Raw genomic sequence first — 15,790 nt, 5'->3', positions numbered from 1 at the left:
TCATACGCATCCACAGTATGAGAATGAAATGAAGAAGGCAATCCTATTGCCTAATTGGTCAGAATCAGAAGAGATTGATCTGAATGTATTGATGAGAGAGGTCTTGAGTTTCTCCCATGCATGGGTAGATATTCAAATGAATAAGTTAGTTGATATGGGTGTTCCCTTCACTTATGAAAAGATGAAGTCGGAAGAGTCTACTTTCGAAGATGATCAGAGGACTATCTGTGATGTCAAGATTCATGCAGACGAAGAGAGTCAAGCTCCCAAGAGAAGGAAGAACACACCAGGAGGAGTCAAGGCCAGAGGGAAGAAGATTGAGGAGGTGAAGAAGAAGAAACAAAAGATATCGTTCCTTCACCTATCATTCCTTCACCACCTCTCAGTGTCTCATCAATTAAGGTAATTGAAATAACAGAGCAGAATAGGGAAACCCAGCAATGTTCCAACACAGTGATACTACCAGAGAATATTCAGGAGTTACATGCCACAGCGACATCTGCTCCACCAAATGAGAATGATGATCAACCAAGATCCCCTACTGTCCTTTTGGAAGTTAGTTTGGGAAATGAGGTATACGATTTGACCAGGAATAATCCTGATGATGATAATGGTGTTATCTCGGCATTGAGAGGGCTTGATCGAGAAATGTGTCTCGATGACGGTATGGAGATGACCGCTATTCCTGATTGACTGATGAGAAGTATGGAGAAAAGTAAGAAAATAATAGAGGTACAGCCTATTGATAACATTGATGATTACCCAGCTAGGAGTGCTAAGGAGAAGGAACCCAAGAGAGCTGAGATTTTGTCGCACATAGCTAGAGATGAGACAAGAATGCGGATTCCGCAAGTTGTTGTTCCTATTATAGGCGTGACAGCAGACATTGCTACTCCTATGGATTTCCAGATTATTTCAATTGCCCTTGGTTGTACATCAAGAGAGCAAGAGTTTCAAGAGGTTGGTGATAACCTTAGGACGATCGACGCAAGGTTAGACAGAGAAATTGAAGAGAAAGAAAAGTACAGAGAAGAGAATATCAGACTTAGAGAGTATATTACGGGGATAAGGCATGAGAATCTCACCCTTATTTCCCCCATCGCAGTAGACCATGGAATACATTCACACTATGAGGCAGCGAGAGATACACTCTTGGAGGTGGAAAAGTGGATTGAGAGTGCAAGAAAGCAGGCTAATGATTTCCTTACTCAGTTTGTCCAGGCATATGATAGGACAACAGGGCTCGTGTTTAGAATCCAGTATTTGGAGGGAGTTTGGGAAGAATTCCGGCCTATTCAAGAGAAGACTATTCCACACCTCAAGGCTTTGAAGAGGATTCCTAATTCCACCTTGGTCAGCGAAAACATTGTGCACAGTGGAGACAAATATGATTTTCATGGCTGATATTGTTCATTGGCCGTGAAGAGATCAACTTATGAGAACGCCTAGTTGAGTTGTATGGAGATGGAGGGATTGATTCAAGACATTCAGATGAAGATCTTTGCCTCAATTGAGGAATTATTGGGTGTTGATGTTAGTGATGCTAGTGGTTTACATTTAACCAAATTAAGAGACAAGATGAAATTTATGTATTTTTGTCAGTTGGACTCTTTGAAGAAGAGTCAGATAGATGACTTGGTCTCTTTGTTGATTCATGTTCATAGTTCACAGAAGCTAATGCCAGATTGGGAGAACACTTTGGATGCTTCCTCGGATTCACTGGACATGATTGATTTGCAACAAGATACCTTGCCTAGCATTTCCATGGAGGAGTTAGATTCTGTATTGGCTAGATTCTTGAAGTATGCTAGGAGAGAGAGAGAGAGATGCAAGGAGGAATCTTCTAGAAGATTCCCTATTTGATGACTAGGTATCTTTTTATTGGGCCATATGTTGGTGGCGCCATTTTTTATGTAAATCCTAATTAGGGCAATTCTAGGGTTTTCTTGGCATGATCTTGGTCATTGATCTTGTATCAATCTTGGCCATCCATTTTGTAAGAGACTATATATATACCTCCTTGTCTCTCATTTGTAAGGGAAAGTTTTTGTAGAATTGTTGGTATATGTTTCAGCTATTTGAATCATAATCATTGTTCAATTGTTAGTGATTTTGCTCTTCAAGTGTTGTCTTTGAATTCATGGTTCTCAATTCCTCCAAGTTAGATTAGAATTTATTTTCATGTTTATTAGATTGAGTGAAAGATTTGTTGAATATATTTGTGTGGAATCCTTAATCCATACCACTAGCCTCTTGTCGCCGGTAAGTGCACCTTGTGTGGTCAACTGGAAATTTGAGTAAGCTTAACTTCAATTATTATGCAACCTTTGACAAGCATCAACTTGGATGGTGTCAATGTGTGATGGTAATAGTCTGAAAATCCTTAAGTATACCTTAGACGATTGCACTAAGCTTGTGTCAATACCTGTTTGTGAGGCCTTGCCTAGTTTGATTCCACTACATTTGTTCATCATTTCTTACATTCCTAGGCTTAGAATAGATTTCCTGAACCCTATTCCTTTTGCTCATTTTTTTTAGTAAGAAGTAAGTCCAGAGCCATATTGTTAAATCCTAAGTTGTCAACACACCTATTCCGCATATTTTATGATCGAAGAAGATAATCCTAACATTTGCATAATTCCCCAAGTGAACACAACAATTCACATTGACCATTGAGTTACCAACTCGTCAAGAACTGACATGTAGAAACCTTGGAATCATTTTAGTTGATCTTCTCCTTAGCATCTGAGGTGATTTTGGGTTCAAGAGAGGGTAAATTACCTAGGTATTTTATTCTGTAATGTTATGTGCATAAAACACACATCAACAGGAATGAAGAGAGATTGCTAGTAAGGGTCACTTCCATTGCTCCTCTCTAGGAGCGAAAAACTTCAATTGCCCCTTTCTCAAAGCAAATTTCACTTCCATTGCCTTAGGCTGAAGGCAAAGTCACATTCAAGGTGAGTTTTGAGGTCTTTTGGTGTATGGAAGCATAAACTAAGGCATAAAGTGATGAGATTAAACTCAAAGATGCATTCTCTAGTAACTTCCATTGCTCAAAGTTGAGAGCGAAAAACTTAAAGTGCTCCCTAATTGGAGCGAAATTCGCTTCTTTTGCCCTTAGTTGAGAGCGAAATTGTTCATAGAATGCACATTGAGCCTAGTTTGAAAACTTGAATGAATAGAATGAAGGAGAGTAAACAAGAAAGTGCTGAAAGTAAAATTTCAATTCACTTCAATTGCTCCCTAGTAGGAGCGAATTCTACTTCATGTGCTCAAGTCTCAAAGCAAAATTCCCTTAAAAGCCTTTCTTGTGGTTAGTTTGACATGTTTTCATAAATCAATGGTTAAAAAACTTAAGGTTTGAGCCCATTGAATGAAGGGAAGTGAGTAAAAGCGAGTTCAATTTCAAGTTTGAAGATCACTTCAAGTGCTCTAAGTTCGGAGCGAAAAACTTCAAGTGCTCCTTCTTTGGAGAGAAATCTACTTCATTTGCTCTTCCCTTGGAGCGAATTTGTCTCTAAAGCCTTGAATAAATATGATTTAGTGCGTTTGAGTTGTCATGAATGAAAGATGGTGACCAAGACTTCGATTTGAGGGATCATTTCAATTGCTCCTTCTTTGGAGCGATTTCAACTTCGAGTGCTCCCTAGTTGGAGCGAAATTTGCTTCATTTGCCCAAGGTAAGAAGCGAAATTGGTTATAGAGCATTGCCTTAAGTTGATTCAATGCCTTCATGAGAAAATTTTCGAATTTAAGTTGATGAAGGGCGAAATTTGAGAGAACTTCAATTGCTCCTCTCTAGGAGTGAAAAATACTTCAATTGCCTCCTATTGAGAGCGAAATACTCTTCTTATGCCTTTGGATTGAAATGAAGTTGATTTCAAAGCTTTTCTTAAGGTTAATCTAATCTATTGTCACACATGGATGACTAGAACCTAAGATTTGAAGTTGACAGATTGAAGAGAATGAATGAAGTTTTTGATCCCTTCCATTGCTCCCTGGTATGAGCAAAATTCCTTCCTAATGCACTCATCATACCCACAACACATAAAAAATCAGAAATCGTGTCAAATTAGGAGGTTATATAGAAGGCATATATCATGTGTGTTTGATGCTCATTTGTTTGTTTTGCTGGAGGTGAAGAGAGAAATCAAAAGGACCAAGTTGGAGGAAGATTGGAACAAGCCTCCTAAGGAGGAAATTTCAATATTAAGGACAAAATACACGGAAGACGTCTTCAAGAGGACTTCATAGGCAAACAGAAGAAGGTGACTATACAAGAAACATTCACTTATACCAGAACATGATACCCACATTCGAGGATGTCGATGAAAGAAACAAGGAATTCTCACTACAACATCACAAAGAAGGGGTTCCAAAAGGAGTGAAGAAGCAATTATGACAAGGCAATAATCAAGATCCAGTATCAAGATGAAGTCAACATCTACAGCTTGCACCTCTATGATTGAGATATTCAAGAGGATATTTTCAGAAGAGTTAATCAAAGTATAAGATCATCATCATCACAGCCGAAGTTGGATAATGTTGAGTATCAAGAGATATTGCTCAATATTCATTCATGATGATCTATCAAGTCTACAAGTGCAAGTCGAGGTGTCATCCTAGTCACTACTCCACCAATCAAAGAAGTTTCACATCAGCACGTTCGGATTCAATGAACCAAGCTCATCATATGGAGGTACAAACTTCGAAGCACCTACCCCTATTATCTATTGGTTGAATATTCCAAAGATGACATGTCAAATTGTTGTAATTATTTCATTGGCCAGAATGGAATTTGTTGTAACAAACCCTAATTAGGGTTTTCATTGTAAAATCTTGGCCATTGATGGAGATTCAATCCTAGTCATTCATTGTAATGAGCTCTCTATATAAAGCTCAAGTTCTTCATTTGTAAAGGTTCATAGTAAGAGAATAGTAATAGAATAGAGGAATAGAATAGTGAATAGCAATTAGAGTAGAAGTTAGATTAGGAGAAGGCAAAGATTGTTGCTAAAATCTTGTTGTAAAGAGCATATGATTTCATTGAAATTATGGTGAATTAATGTGGTATTTCAACATGTCAAATGGTCTCTACTTCTCAATTCATTTGCTTTCATGTTGATTAGATTCAATGGAGGAATTTGTTTAATGCATTTGTGTAGAATCCGTTTAGTCCATACCACTGGCCTCTTGCTGATTGTAAGCGTGCCTTGTGTGGTCAACTGGAATGATATGAGCTTACCTTCAAATTGTTATGCATCCATTGTTTATGCATTAACTTGATTGGTAATCAATGTTTGATGGTAATGATTTGAATATTATCGAATTATCCCTTAGAAGATTGCACAGAGCTTGTGTCCAATTGTTCAGTTTGATGGTGAGACCTCACCCAATAAGATTCCATCGAATCATTCACTCTTCTCTTGCATTCTTAGGATCAGAATAGTCTCCCTAAACTCCATACCTTTTACTCTTTTTTATTCTCCGAGCAAGTAGTCAGGATCTAAGTTCCAGCGATTCAAGCATTCAACAATTCAACGTAAGTCCCCTCGTGATTCCAGCATAATCACATCAAACCAACGAGCTTATCCACACGTCGTGACCCGACATTGAAGAACCTTGGAGTTATCTCAAGTGATCCTTAAGCTAATCTTCAGCATTCGAGTAACTTTGTTCAAGAGAGGATAAGATACTTTTGGGTATTTTATTCTGTGTTTGATGTTCATAAAAAACACATCAACAAGACCCAACAAGAGGCCATTTGCAGCAATAGTAGTTTTGGTGAAGAAAAAAGATGGACCATGCGGATGTGTATTGATTGCAGAGACCTGAATAAAAAAGACAATCAAGAATAGGTATCCAATTCCTAGAATAGATGAATTGATTGATGAGTTGCATGCGACTCAGTATTTTTCTAAGATTTGAGGACATGGTATCACCAAATTTGAATGAGGAAAGAGGATATTAAGAGAACTGCTTTAAGGCGTCATTTTGGGCATTTTGAGTTTTGGTAATGCCCTTTGAAAGGACGAATGCTCCAGTCACTTTCTAGAGTTGTATGAATCAAGTGTTCAAGAAACGGTAGAGGAAATTTGTTTTGATATTTTTTGATGACATCATAATATTTAGTTAGACTTGGGAAAAGCACATGCAACATCTTGAGGAGGTATTCAGTATCTTTAAGAGTGAGTCTCTATATGCTTAGAAGTCTAAGTGTGACTTCAGGATGACAGAACTTCTCTATTTGGGTCACATCATCGGCACAAAGAGAGTAAGAGTGGACCCTAAGAAGAGCAAGGCTATTGTTGAATGGCCTACTCCTACGAATCCCACATAGTTTATGGGTTTTTTTGGTCTTTGCAAATTCTACAAGAGGTTTGTTAAAGGCTTTTCACATATTACAGCACCGTTTACAAATTTGACTAAGAAAGGAGCCTTTGAATGGTCTAATTCAGCACATAAGTGTTTTGAGCATTTCAAGCAAGTAATGTCTACATGTCCATTCTTGCCAATGCTTATTTTTTCCAAACCTTTTGAGTCGGAGTGTGATGCTTTAGGAGAGGGTATAGGAGCAATTTTGTTGCAAGAGAAGCACGCACCCCATTGCATTTGAGAGCAAGAAATTAAAAGATGTGTCGAGTAGCTACTCTTTGTATGATAAAGAGGTGTTGGCCATCATGCATTCCTTGGCCGAACTTAGACCATACCTAGTTAGGAGTTAGTTAATCATCAAAGCAGACCACAATAGCATCAAATACTTCATGAACCAAAAGGATCTCAATGATAGGCAGCAGAATTGGGTCAGCAAATTGCAGGCATATGATTTTGACATTGTTTATGTCAAGGGAAAGAAAAACATAGTTGTTGATGCACTTTCTAGAAGGCCTCACATATGTTCTTTGACAAAGATTTCTGCTGATTGAAGAGAGTTAATTGCAGCAGGAGCATGCCAAAGATTCATGGGCAGCAGGAGTTATAGAGGGCACACTTCATGATGACAGTTACACAATGATTAATGAGTTGATCATATACAAGGATAGGATCTATTTGGTGCCTTCTTCACAACTTAAGGTGAAGATAATGAGGACTTTCCATGATGCACCTATGGCTGGTCACCCGAGTTTCTTTAAGACTTACAGGCACATCCAGGAAAGGTTTACTTGGAAAGGGCTTAGAAATTAAGTCCTTAAATATGTCAAAGAGTGCCCAACTTGCTAGCAAAATAAGAATGAGCACAGTTACCCAGCTGGTTTACTTCAGCCCTTACCCATTCCAAATCAAAAATGGGAATGTACATCGATGTAAGTCATCACAAGGTTTACCTAAGGCACAAGGCAAAGATTGTATTTATGTGGTGATTGACAAATTGACAAAATTTGCACACTTCTTTGCCATTTTAGATACTTATACAACAACACAGGTAGCAAATTTTTTTTAGAGTGATCTTCAAGTTGCATGGGTTGCCCAAGAATATCATTAGTGATAGAGATAGAAAGTTCTTGAACATCTTTGGGCAAGAGCTCTTTAGGTAGAGTGGGACTAAGCTCACTCCTAATTCTAGTTAACACCCACAGACGGATGGGCATACAGAGATAGTGAATAAATGGGTGGAAGGGTATCTCAAAAATTATGTTTCTAGGCAGCAAAGAGTTTGGACTAGATGGTTGCACCTTGGTGAGTATTGCTACAATACCTACAATACCACCTATCACATGTCCATCAGGTTGTCGCGATTTATGGCATTGTATGGTTATGAGGCTCCTAATTTCACGGATTTGCTTCTAAGAGATAGCATAGTGCCTAAGACAAAGGATTTACTAAAGGAGAGCCAAGATATAATAAATCCTTGAAAGAAAACTTGCAACGGGTACAGAATCAGCAAAAATTGTATGCTGATCAGCACAGAATTGAACGTAGTTCCAAGGTGGTGGACATGGTATATTCGAGGTTATAGCCTTATAGACAATCCTCTCTCAATAGGAGTGGAGCAAAGAAGCTCAAGCACAAATTTTTTATGGACCTTTCAAAGTTATTCGAAGGGTTGGAGAGGTTGCCTATCAGATTGAATTAATAGCTAGCAGTAGAGTTTACAATGTTTTTCATGTATCCAAGCTCAAAAAGGCACTCGGGCACAATGTGATTCCTTCATCTGAGTTACCACCATTGGATGAGGATAAGCTAATTTTGATTTTAAAGGCCATCATCGATACCAAAGAGCAGACTCTTCGGAGGAGGAACATACGAAGTATTTGATCAAATGAAGGAACTTGCCGGTAGAAGATGCGAGTTGGAAGAATGAGCAGGAACTGCACCACCCAAAGTGTTTCAGGAAGGGTGCATTGTAATGTCCCCTTCCCAAGCTAATTCAACATGGTGGAACCGTTAGCCTATTCAATTGATTCCCATAGGCTAATGTGTGGGTTTAGGGAATCTTGGAGGCAGTATAAGGAGCAGTTTCATGATTAGATAGTATTGTCGATGGGTTCAGTTTTGATGATCATCTCAACTTTTGATATAGTCTAAGGACTTCAAATAAAATAACAATAATTTATAAGTTAATAAAGTTAAATTAAAGATTCAACTTAACCATTATTTTAATTTATTTAATGAAGGGACTATAGAGGCCAGTTATTAAATTAAAGGTGATTTATTTTAATGGATTGGCCATTATTATTTAATGCTACATTGGGAGATTAAAAAGGAAGTGACTTTTATTAAATAAAAGAAAATCAAAAAAGTAGCAAAAAAACACATTTCCAAAAAAGTAGCGGAAAAACAAAAAGTGCTTTTCTGAAAAATAGCAAAAAGGCAAAAAAGTGCTTTTCTGAAAAATAGCAAAAAGGCAAAAAAGTGCTTTTCTAAATGTAACAAAAAGCAAAAAAGTGTTTTTCCGAAAAAAACATCCAAAAGCCAAAAAAAATATAAAAGGAGGATTGGGACTCTCATTTGAGGATATGTTTAATTTATTTTGATATTGCTCTTATTTGGAGGAGATTGTTTCTTCATCTTTGGTTTGTGAGGACAAAAACCCTTACAAGCAACATTCTCTACATTGTTGAGAGATACAATCTGGAGAATACCTGCTGATTTCATTTAAAGGTCCCTTTTGGGCATATTGGAGATGATATATATCAAACTTTCAGAGCTTATTGTCTATTAGATTTGAAGTGAACAAATTTGGAAAAGATTGAGCAGTTTATTTCCATTTGCTGGTTATTAGTTCTCCGTAGCTGGCCATACCATTTCCAGCCAATCGTACCACTTCTTGAAGGGCCACATGAGGTTTCTAGGGCAGCTGTTGAGGTTTATAAGAACTGGAATCTACAAATTTTGGAGTTCTTTGCTGCTATTTGACATTTCTAGACCTAGCTGTCCATTTTGGGAGCATTTTGATAACTCAGCATTGCATATTTTGTGAGCAGCTCTGGTTATTTCTTGGCTTCATTTTGTGGGTATGTGGGATTTTGATATGTAATATCATTTTATGATCTAGGTTGTCATTATATTTGAATAATATTGAAAAATAAAATCAAGAATTAAATCTGGAATGTTCAGCTGTGTAATTTCTGAGTATTATCTGTTTTTTCTTGTATTTAAAGTGCTGCAATATTTTCTATTTAAATGCACTAAATTTGTCATTTCAAAACTATTGCAAAAAACAATCAAACACTTCCCAAACACAAAAATAAAATCGAAGCACAAACAAGGCTGCATATTACATCCAAGCACTAGCTATCATCTTCAAACCGATGGACAAATAGAAATTGTGAACAAATGGATAAAGGGAATTTGAGGAGCTATGTCACAAGGTAGCAAACAGCTTGGCTCAAAGTGCTCCACCTTGGAGAGTATTGCTAAAATTACACTCACCACATGTCTATACGTATGACTCCTTTCAAAGCTGTCTATGGTTATTATTCTATTTCATGCATGGATTTGATTTTTTAAATAGTAAGTCTGTGGAGCTAAAGATATGGTTCAACAAAGCCTAGATATTGGGCATGAACTCCAGGATAATCTACAGCGGTCCCAAAACCAACAAGATGTATGTTAATCATCACCGAACAGAGGGTTTTTGAGGTGGGAGATATGGTCAAAGTTGAGGCCACAAATTTATGGACCTTATAAGATCATAAAGACGATTGGTGAGGTTGCATATGAGTTGGAACTTCCAGAAAACAATAGGATTCATAACATTTTGCATGTGTCATCCCTTAAATGGCTCTTGGACAACAAAATTACTTCTTTATTAGAGCTGCCCCAACTTGATGATGAAGCGAAATTGATTTTGGAGCCCAAGGCAATTGTGTATGTGAGAGAGAGAAAGCTAAGAAACAAGGTTATTCCAAAATATTTGGTGAAATAGAAGATTTTGCTTCTCAAAGACTCAAAATGGGAAGGAGCCGAAATCTTCAATCATCCAAATTCAAAGTTCCTTGATGACAAACAAAATTTGGGAGAAGACGACTATCACGTCCACTCCAGATCAGCCAACTAGAGCTTTTTAAATTCATAAACAACAGTGTTTATAAACCACTATATTCAATAAACAAATAAAAGTATTAATAAGGTAATAAAATTATAAATATTAATAAGTATAAAATTTAAATGTTCTCATTTTTGGCACTGACCTGGAAAATGGCTTATTTTGGGTCGACTTGGGCTTCCTTCTTCCCAATGGCTGGTATATATAATGTATTCACTTCTTTTGAAACCAAAATCTTTTTGCGAGAATCATCTTTTGGCGCTATGCAAGAAATTGGCTCTAAAAACAGAGACGAAACCCTTTGTGGAGAGTCCTGGTGCAGTGAGGACGAAACCCTTCACTCACCATCATTATTGACATTCAAATCTGTTTCCCCAAGGATGATCTGATTGTCCATTTTTTATCAAAAGTCCCCATACTTGAGTGCAGATCTAAGATAATAGCAGCCAGATCAGCAGTATATGCCTATATCAACACTTACCAGCAGCTAGTCAGAGGTTGCAGACAGATCTTTGAGGGCCATCCTTTAGTCTGAGGTTGAGACGAGACCAGCAACTACCAGCACTACAATTCTGGCCTTAGTCCTACTCCTATTGCCAATCTATCAACCCCACAAGCAGCTGGACAATAAAGAACAGCAGATCAAGAATAGGGTCGCCCTTTAATTTGCATTTGCAGAATTACAAAATAGATCTGAGTTCATCCTTCAAGGCAAATAGCCAGCAAGCTGGCCATATATCCCTCAGTGACCTATTACAGTGCCAGGTTTCCAACTGGAGTTCCATCAGTGGATCTTCCATATCATTTCAGAATAATATAGGGACACCAGCCCCAATTTACAATTGGATCTGCAGATCAACAGTCAGTTGAAAAGTGTACTGAGCTATTATATTTCTGTTGCTCAGTTGAAACACAGAAATACAGTTTAAGTTTTCCCTTATCTGTTATCTGAGATCAATTATTTGTCCATCTGTTATCAACTGTGGGATTCCTCTAACCTGAAGTTTGTGCTAAATTGTCTGTGAACTGAAATGAACAGTAGATGTTGACTAGGGTTTCATGGTGTGTTGTACTGTGAGGCAGCTAATAACTGCAGAAATTAACATTGGTTGAATTTCATTTTTATTGTATGAACAAAATTGCCCTAGCCTATTTGTTGTCCCTAAATCTACCATCTCTTGTCTGTTCAGTTGACAGTGAATGACAGTTGATTTTGATTTCTTGAATGATACTCAATACAAAACCTTAGAGGCATTATAATACTCCACTGTGATCTAAAGCCATTGTTGTTTAATATAATAAATCAAAGCTGCCCCCACTCCCCTTTCTCATTCATCCCCCCTACATATTCAATGAACTTTTCTCAACCTGCATCTAACCAATATTTATTCATATAGAAGCAAAGAATAGCAACACCATAATTGAATATCAGTTACTCTACAGGTTTTCCATCAAATGGCTGTGGTATTTCTAAGCCTTGCAGCAATATTCTTCACATTTTCAAAGGGATCTCAACTTGCTTTTGAATCAAAATACAGTAAATAAACATAAAAGACCAAAATATTGCAAACATCAAATGAATATTGAAGCAAAACTATTTGTAATACTTACAGATTCTCCACTTAGGTCCATGTAAGTTTGGGGTTTAGCAAGGAGAACTGGTACGTTGCCAATATGGCCTGCATTAAAAAAGTTGCTCCAACAGTTATTATTTCTCCAGCCAAAAAGTGTAAGCAATAAATTAGTTGGGACTTGATGGGATTTCAACATACAGAAGCAATATCATCAGAGTCTAAAGGCAAACAAGCAAACAGGAATTTATGAATGAGCTTGAAATACATATCCTGTTAGTTAACATCCAAAGCTTGGGTACAACTGTCACCTTACAATGTCGCCGCCTGATTGAAAAGACTCCACAAACAAACCTTAGCCATTTACCTTTTCCGCATAGAGCTTTACAATGAATCAAATGGATAGAGATATTTTCTGCTTGAGCAATATAATCAATCATCTCAAAGCCCACCTAAGTTCACAAGATCAAAAAACAAATATATCAATACAGAAGAACGAAGTCATAATTTCAGTATACATGTATATCAATTAATATTAGCTAAACTATAAATAAACATGAAAAGCAACAGAAGATGTGTACATTGTGCCTAGTGCCTTCATACTTTGGCCCTGGATTGCCCAAACCAACAAGCAGCCAAGGACTTGGTCTATTGTACGAAGAACCATCTCTTATAATGGGTAATGAAGGACCATGCAGCTGTGACAAGCCAGAAACCATGTATCTAAATGGAATTACTGGCATAAGAATCGATAAACGTGAGCAACAGCATGCTGCTACAAGACCCAGCATCACTCAAATCTGCATTGTTTTACAGAAGTCAACTTGTCATAGAATGTCTTACATTCATAATTTGCAAGGAAATGTTTTAACTCAAATCATCCCAAAAACAGCTAAAAATTGATTTTTATTAATGAACCAATTACATAAGGTATAAATATTCGCTGACAGAAATGCTCAGGATGGATGTTCCTACAACTTGATGGTTGTCCAACCTTGAGGCTCTTCGGTCATCAATCTAACTGCCAGCTGCCCCCATAGCAATCATATTTAGTGCAATCCCTCCTTATCTGATATGATTCTTTTCTTAGAAATGGTTTGTCTTTTCAAGTTCACTGATTTTAAGACAATTAGTTTCCTATGTACAATCTATAATAAGTCAATTTAAATCATTCTATAAATTGACTGCCATTGATGAACAAGCTAGAAAACTTCCAATACTCCAGATGTTTGCTTTTACATGTAAAATGCAAGAGTTACTTATGTTGGATTCTATGATACATAAGAGCATGTACATAGAGGTCAAGGAATTTGTGACACATGTTATAAAGCATCTTTGAACGGAAAATCGAGACAAAATGGGACACCTGAGTTGGTGTCAACTATGACAAGTTATAACACGAGAATAATCCAAATATAGCTTGGAAAACCATGACCAAAGGAAGCATTGAAATTTGTGTCATGGCATTTGGAGGCTGTAACTCTTGCATGTCGGTACATGGTTTTTCAAAACCATTGGACGGTTTCTTGTTTGTGTTTTATCTATTTATTGGGTGTTTGGGTTGGAGTGTGAGAAAGTGTATTTGCAGGTATTATTATGCTGTTGAAATTATTTCAGAATTTACTATTGGTGATATACTCATATAAGACCATGTACCTAGATATTGTATTGTAACCTTTTTTGCTAATAATACAATTGGTTCATGGTTTAGAGTGTGGGTTGTTTCTCTAAAAAGCGTTTTCTATATGTATATCACTGCATTATGGTTGTATTTATTATTTTTATCATCCACTTATGAGCTATAAAATTTGATTATACTCTCATACTTAAGTGTCCTCAAAAAATGGACCTCAGACTAGAGACATTCCAGATCATTATAGCTTTGTAAGACACCACATAATTTTCCTTGTTAACACTGTTATCATGTAGAATATTTGATAAGGCAATGCAGGCATCATTTTCCATTACCTGCAAGCTTCTTTTTCCAACTTGGCTGCAACTTTGTTTTGCATGTAGAAATGAATAAATATTAGATATGGGGTCTTCTTTTTTTATGCTAGGGATAAGAGGGGTGTGGGGGCCCACAAACAACAAATAAAAATGTTTTTCTTTTAACCTGCGGGCTTTTTAAAAATAAAAAACATGCTCCATTTGTAGGGGGCGGCCAGCTGTCCTAGGGACAGTTGGGGGACTTTTGAGACATCCCCAGACCTCTCAGGGATGGCTGGCCGTCCCCTATCCGTTCCCTTCCCATCTCTGCATCCTAGGGGCATTTCTGCCTTTTTTTGCAATTGGGGACAGCTAGGAAATATCCCCGGGTTGTCCCCGAAATGGGTACGCCTAGAAAAATCCAGGGGCCACGTCCCCAGGTAATATAGCTTTATAAACATCTAGTTAATCGTTGATATGGCTCTATGAACACTTCAGATTTACTTTTAAGTCAATTGTGATAACTTTTGTTCTTTTGAAGGCATTTAAGGAAGTTGAATCTCATCAAAAAAGCTTCATTAAAATAAATACCTAAATTTCTCCTCTAACTGATACTAACATTGTGTCAAGTTAATAAAATTAGTCCCCTACCTACTTATGACATACTCCGTTCTGGCATAGTTGTGCCATTATCCTCATTCTTTTCTACACTTTTCTGAGCGTTTGGCTCCTTCCCTGGTCAATCACCTCTCCTCTTTTATTTTCAGAAATCAAAGTTTTCTCAATCTTTCATTAAATTTATTAAATGAAATTAAAATACATAATTAATATTACTACTATATGGTTATTACTTCTTTTTTTGGTTGATAATACTTGTTATATTTTATTAATTATGAAAATAACAGCTTACATATATGAGCAGTATACCATCATTCATCGAGCTCTGAGATGAAAAAATCAGAGCAAAAGCATCTACCTACCCAAACACCCCCCATAGCCCGTTACATTCCAAAAAAACCACAGGTATAACCATTACCGTGAACTGGAAAAAACCCATACGCCCAAAGCCCTATTTACAGGGACAAAAAATTACATCCAAAGGGGTATCCAAAAAATTCTCCCCTAGTACCAACGTGTGCCAGAAACAAAAACAACCAGATGAGAAAACAGAGACCACTAGAAAAAACCTGAACCAGGGACAATGTGTTCGCCGCTTTGCACCACCACCCGAGCCACATGCACCCTGCTTCCTCTTTGCCACCCTCCCACGCCTCCGTCCTCGCCTTCCTCTGTCACCAGCCACACCCTCCGCAACCACCATGGCACCACCCCCAATCCTTTCTCTTTATCGGAGCAATGCCTTCGACGAGTCCAAAGCAATAAGGGCCTCAGCTCGCCACTCATCACGATTATACCCAGCAAGACAACACATGAAGGGAATTAGCTCATAAATCTCAGCCAAGGTGGGGTTTTCAATTCCTTCCCGAACATCAAAGCCCGCTCCAGGGACCACCAACTCTAGCACCATCAAACCCACCAGCCACTCATCCTCCAGAATCAACAGCACCAACCACAGAACATTTTCTGTGGAATCTCCCAACTCTAACCCCCAAGAAACCACCATAGTCACTATGTCCTTGTTCGTCTGATACATGTGCTTCGCATGCAGAAAAACCTCCCCCAATAGTAACTCCATCAAATGGATGAATTCATCATCCGCAAAAATGACTAGGCCCTTCATCCGTCTAGCCGAAACAATCCCAAAAAATGCAGCTTGGGGTTTGGAGCTGATGAGAGG

At 37.7% G+C, this 15,790-nt stretch overlaps 1 protein-coding gene across 5 annotated transcripts in view; it reads right to left on the bottom strand.

Annotated features, from left to right (window-relative positions):
- Positions 1 to 15,790, bottom strand: part of LOC131063047 (peptidyl-tRNA hydrolase, mitochondrial) — a 102,757-nt gene that overhangs the window by 84,527 nt on the left and 2,440 nt on the right. For all 5 annotated transcript variants that reach the window (XM_057996820.2, XM_057996817.2, XM_057996821.2 and 2 more), the window contains exons 2-4: positions 12,645 to 12,863; positions 12,431 to 12,515; positions 12,104 to 12,171 (exon numbers count right to left, since the gene is read on the bottom strand). In XM_057996820.2, the coding sequence (XP_057852803.1) occupies positions 12,104 to 12,171; positions 12,431 to 12,515; positions 12,645 to 12,854 (363 nt within the window). In that variant the 5' untranslated portion in view covers positions 12,855 to 12,863. The remainder of the gene's footprint in view (positions 1 to 12,103; positions 12,172 to 12,430; positions 12,516 to 12,644; positions 12,864 to 15,790) is intronic.

The sequence above is a fragment of the Cryptomeria japonica genome, chromosome 1 (assembly GCF_030272615.1).
Source record: "Cryptomeria japonica chromosome 1, Sugi_1.0, whole genome shotgun sequence".
Taxonomy (NCBI): Eukaryota; Viridiplantae; Streptophyta; class Pinopsida; order Cupressales; family Cupressaceae; genus Cryptomeria; species Cryptomeria japonica.
This window is presented reverse-complemented; position numbering and strand designations above follow the sequence as displayed.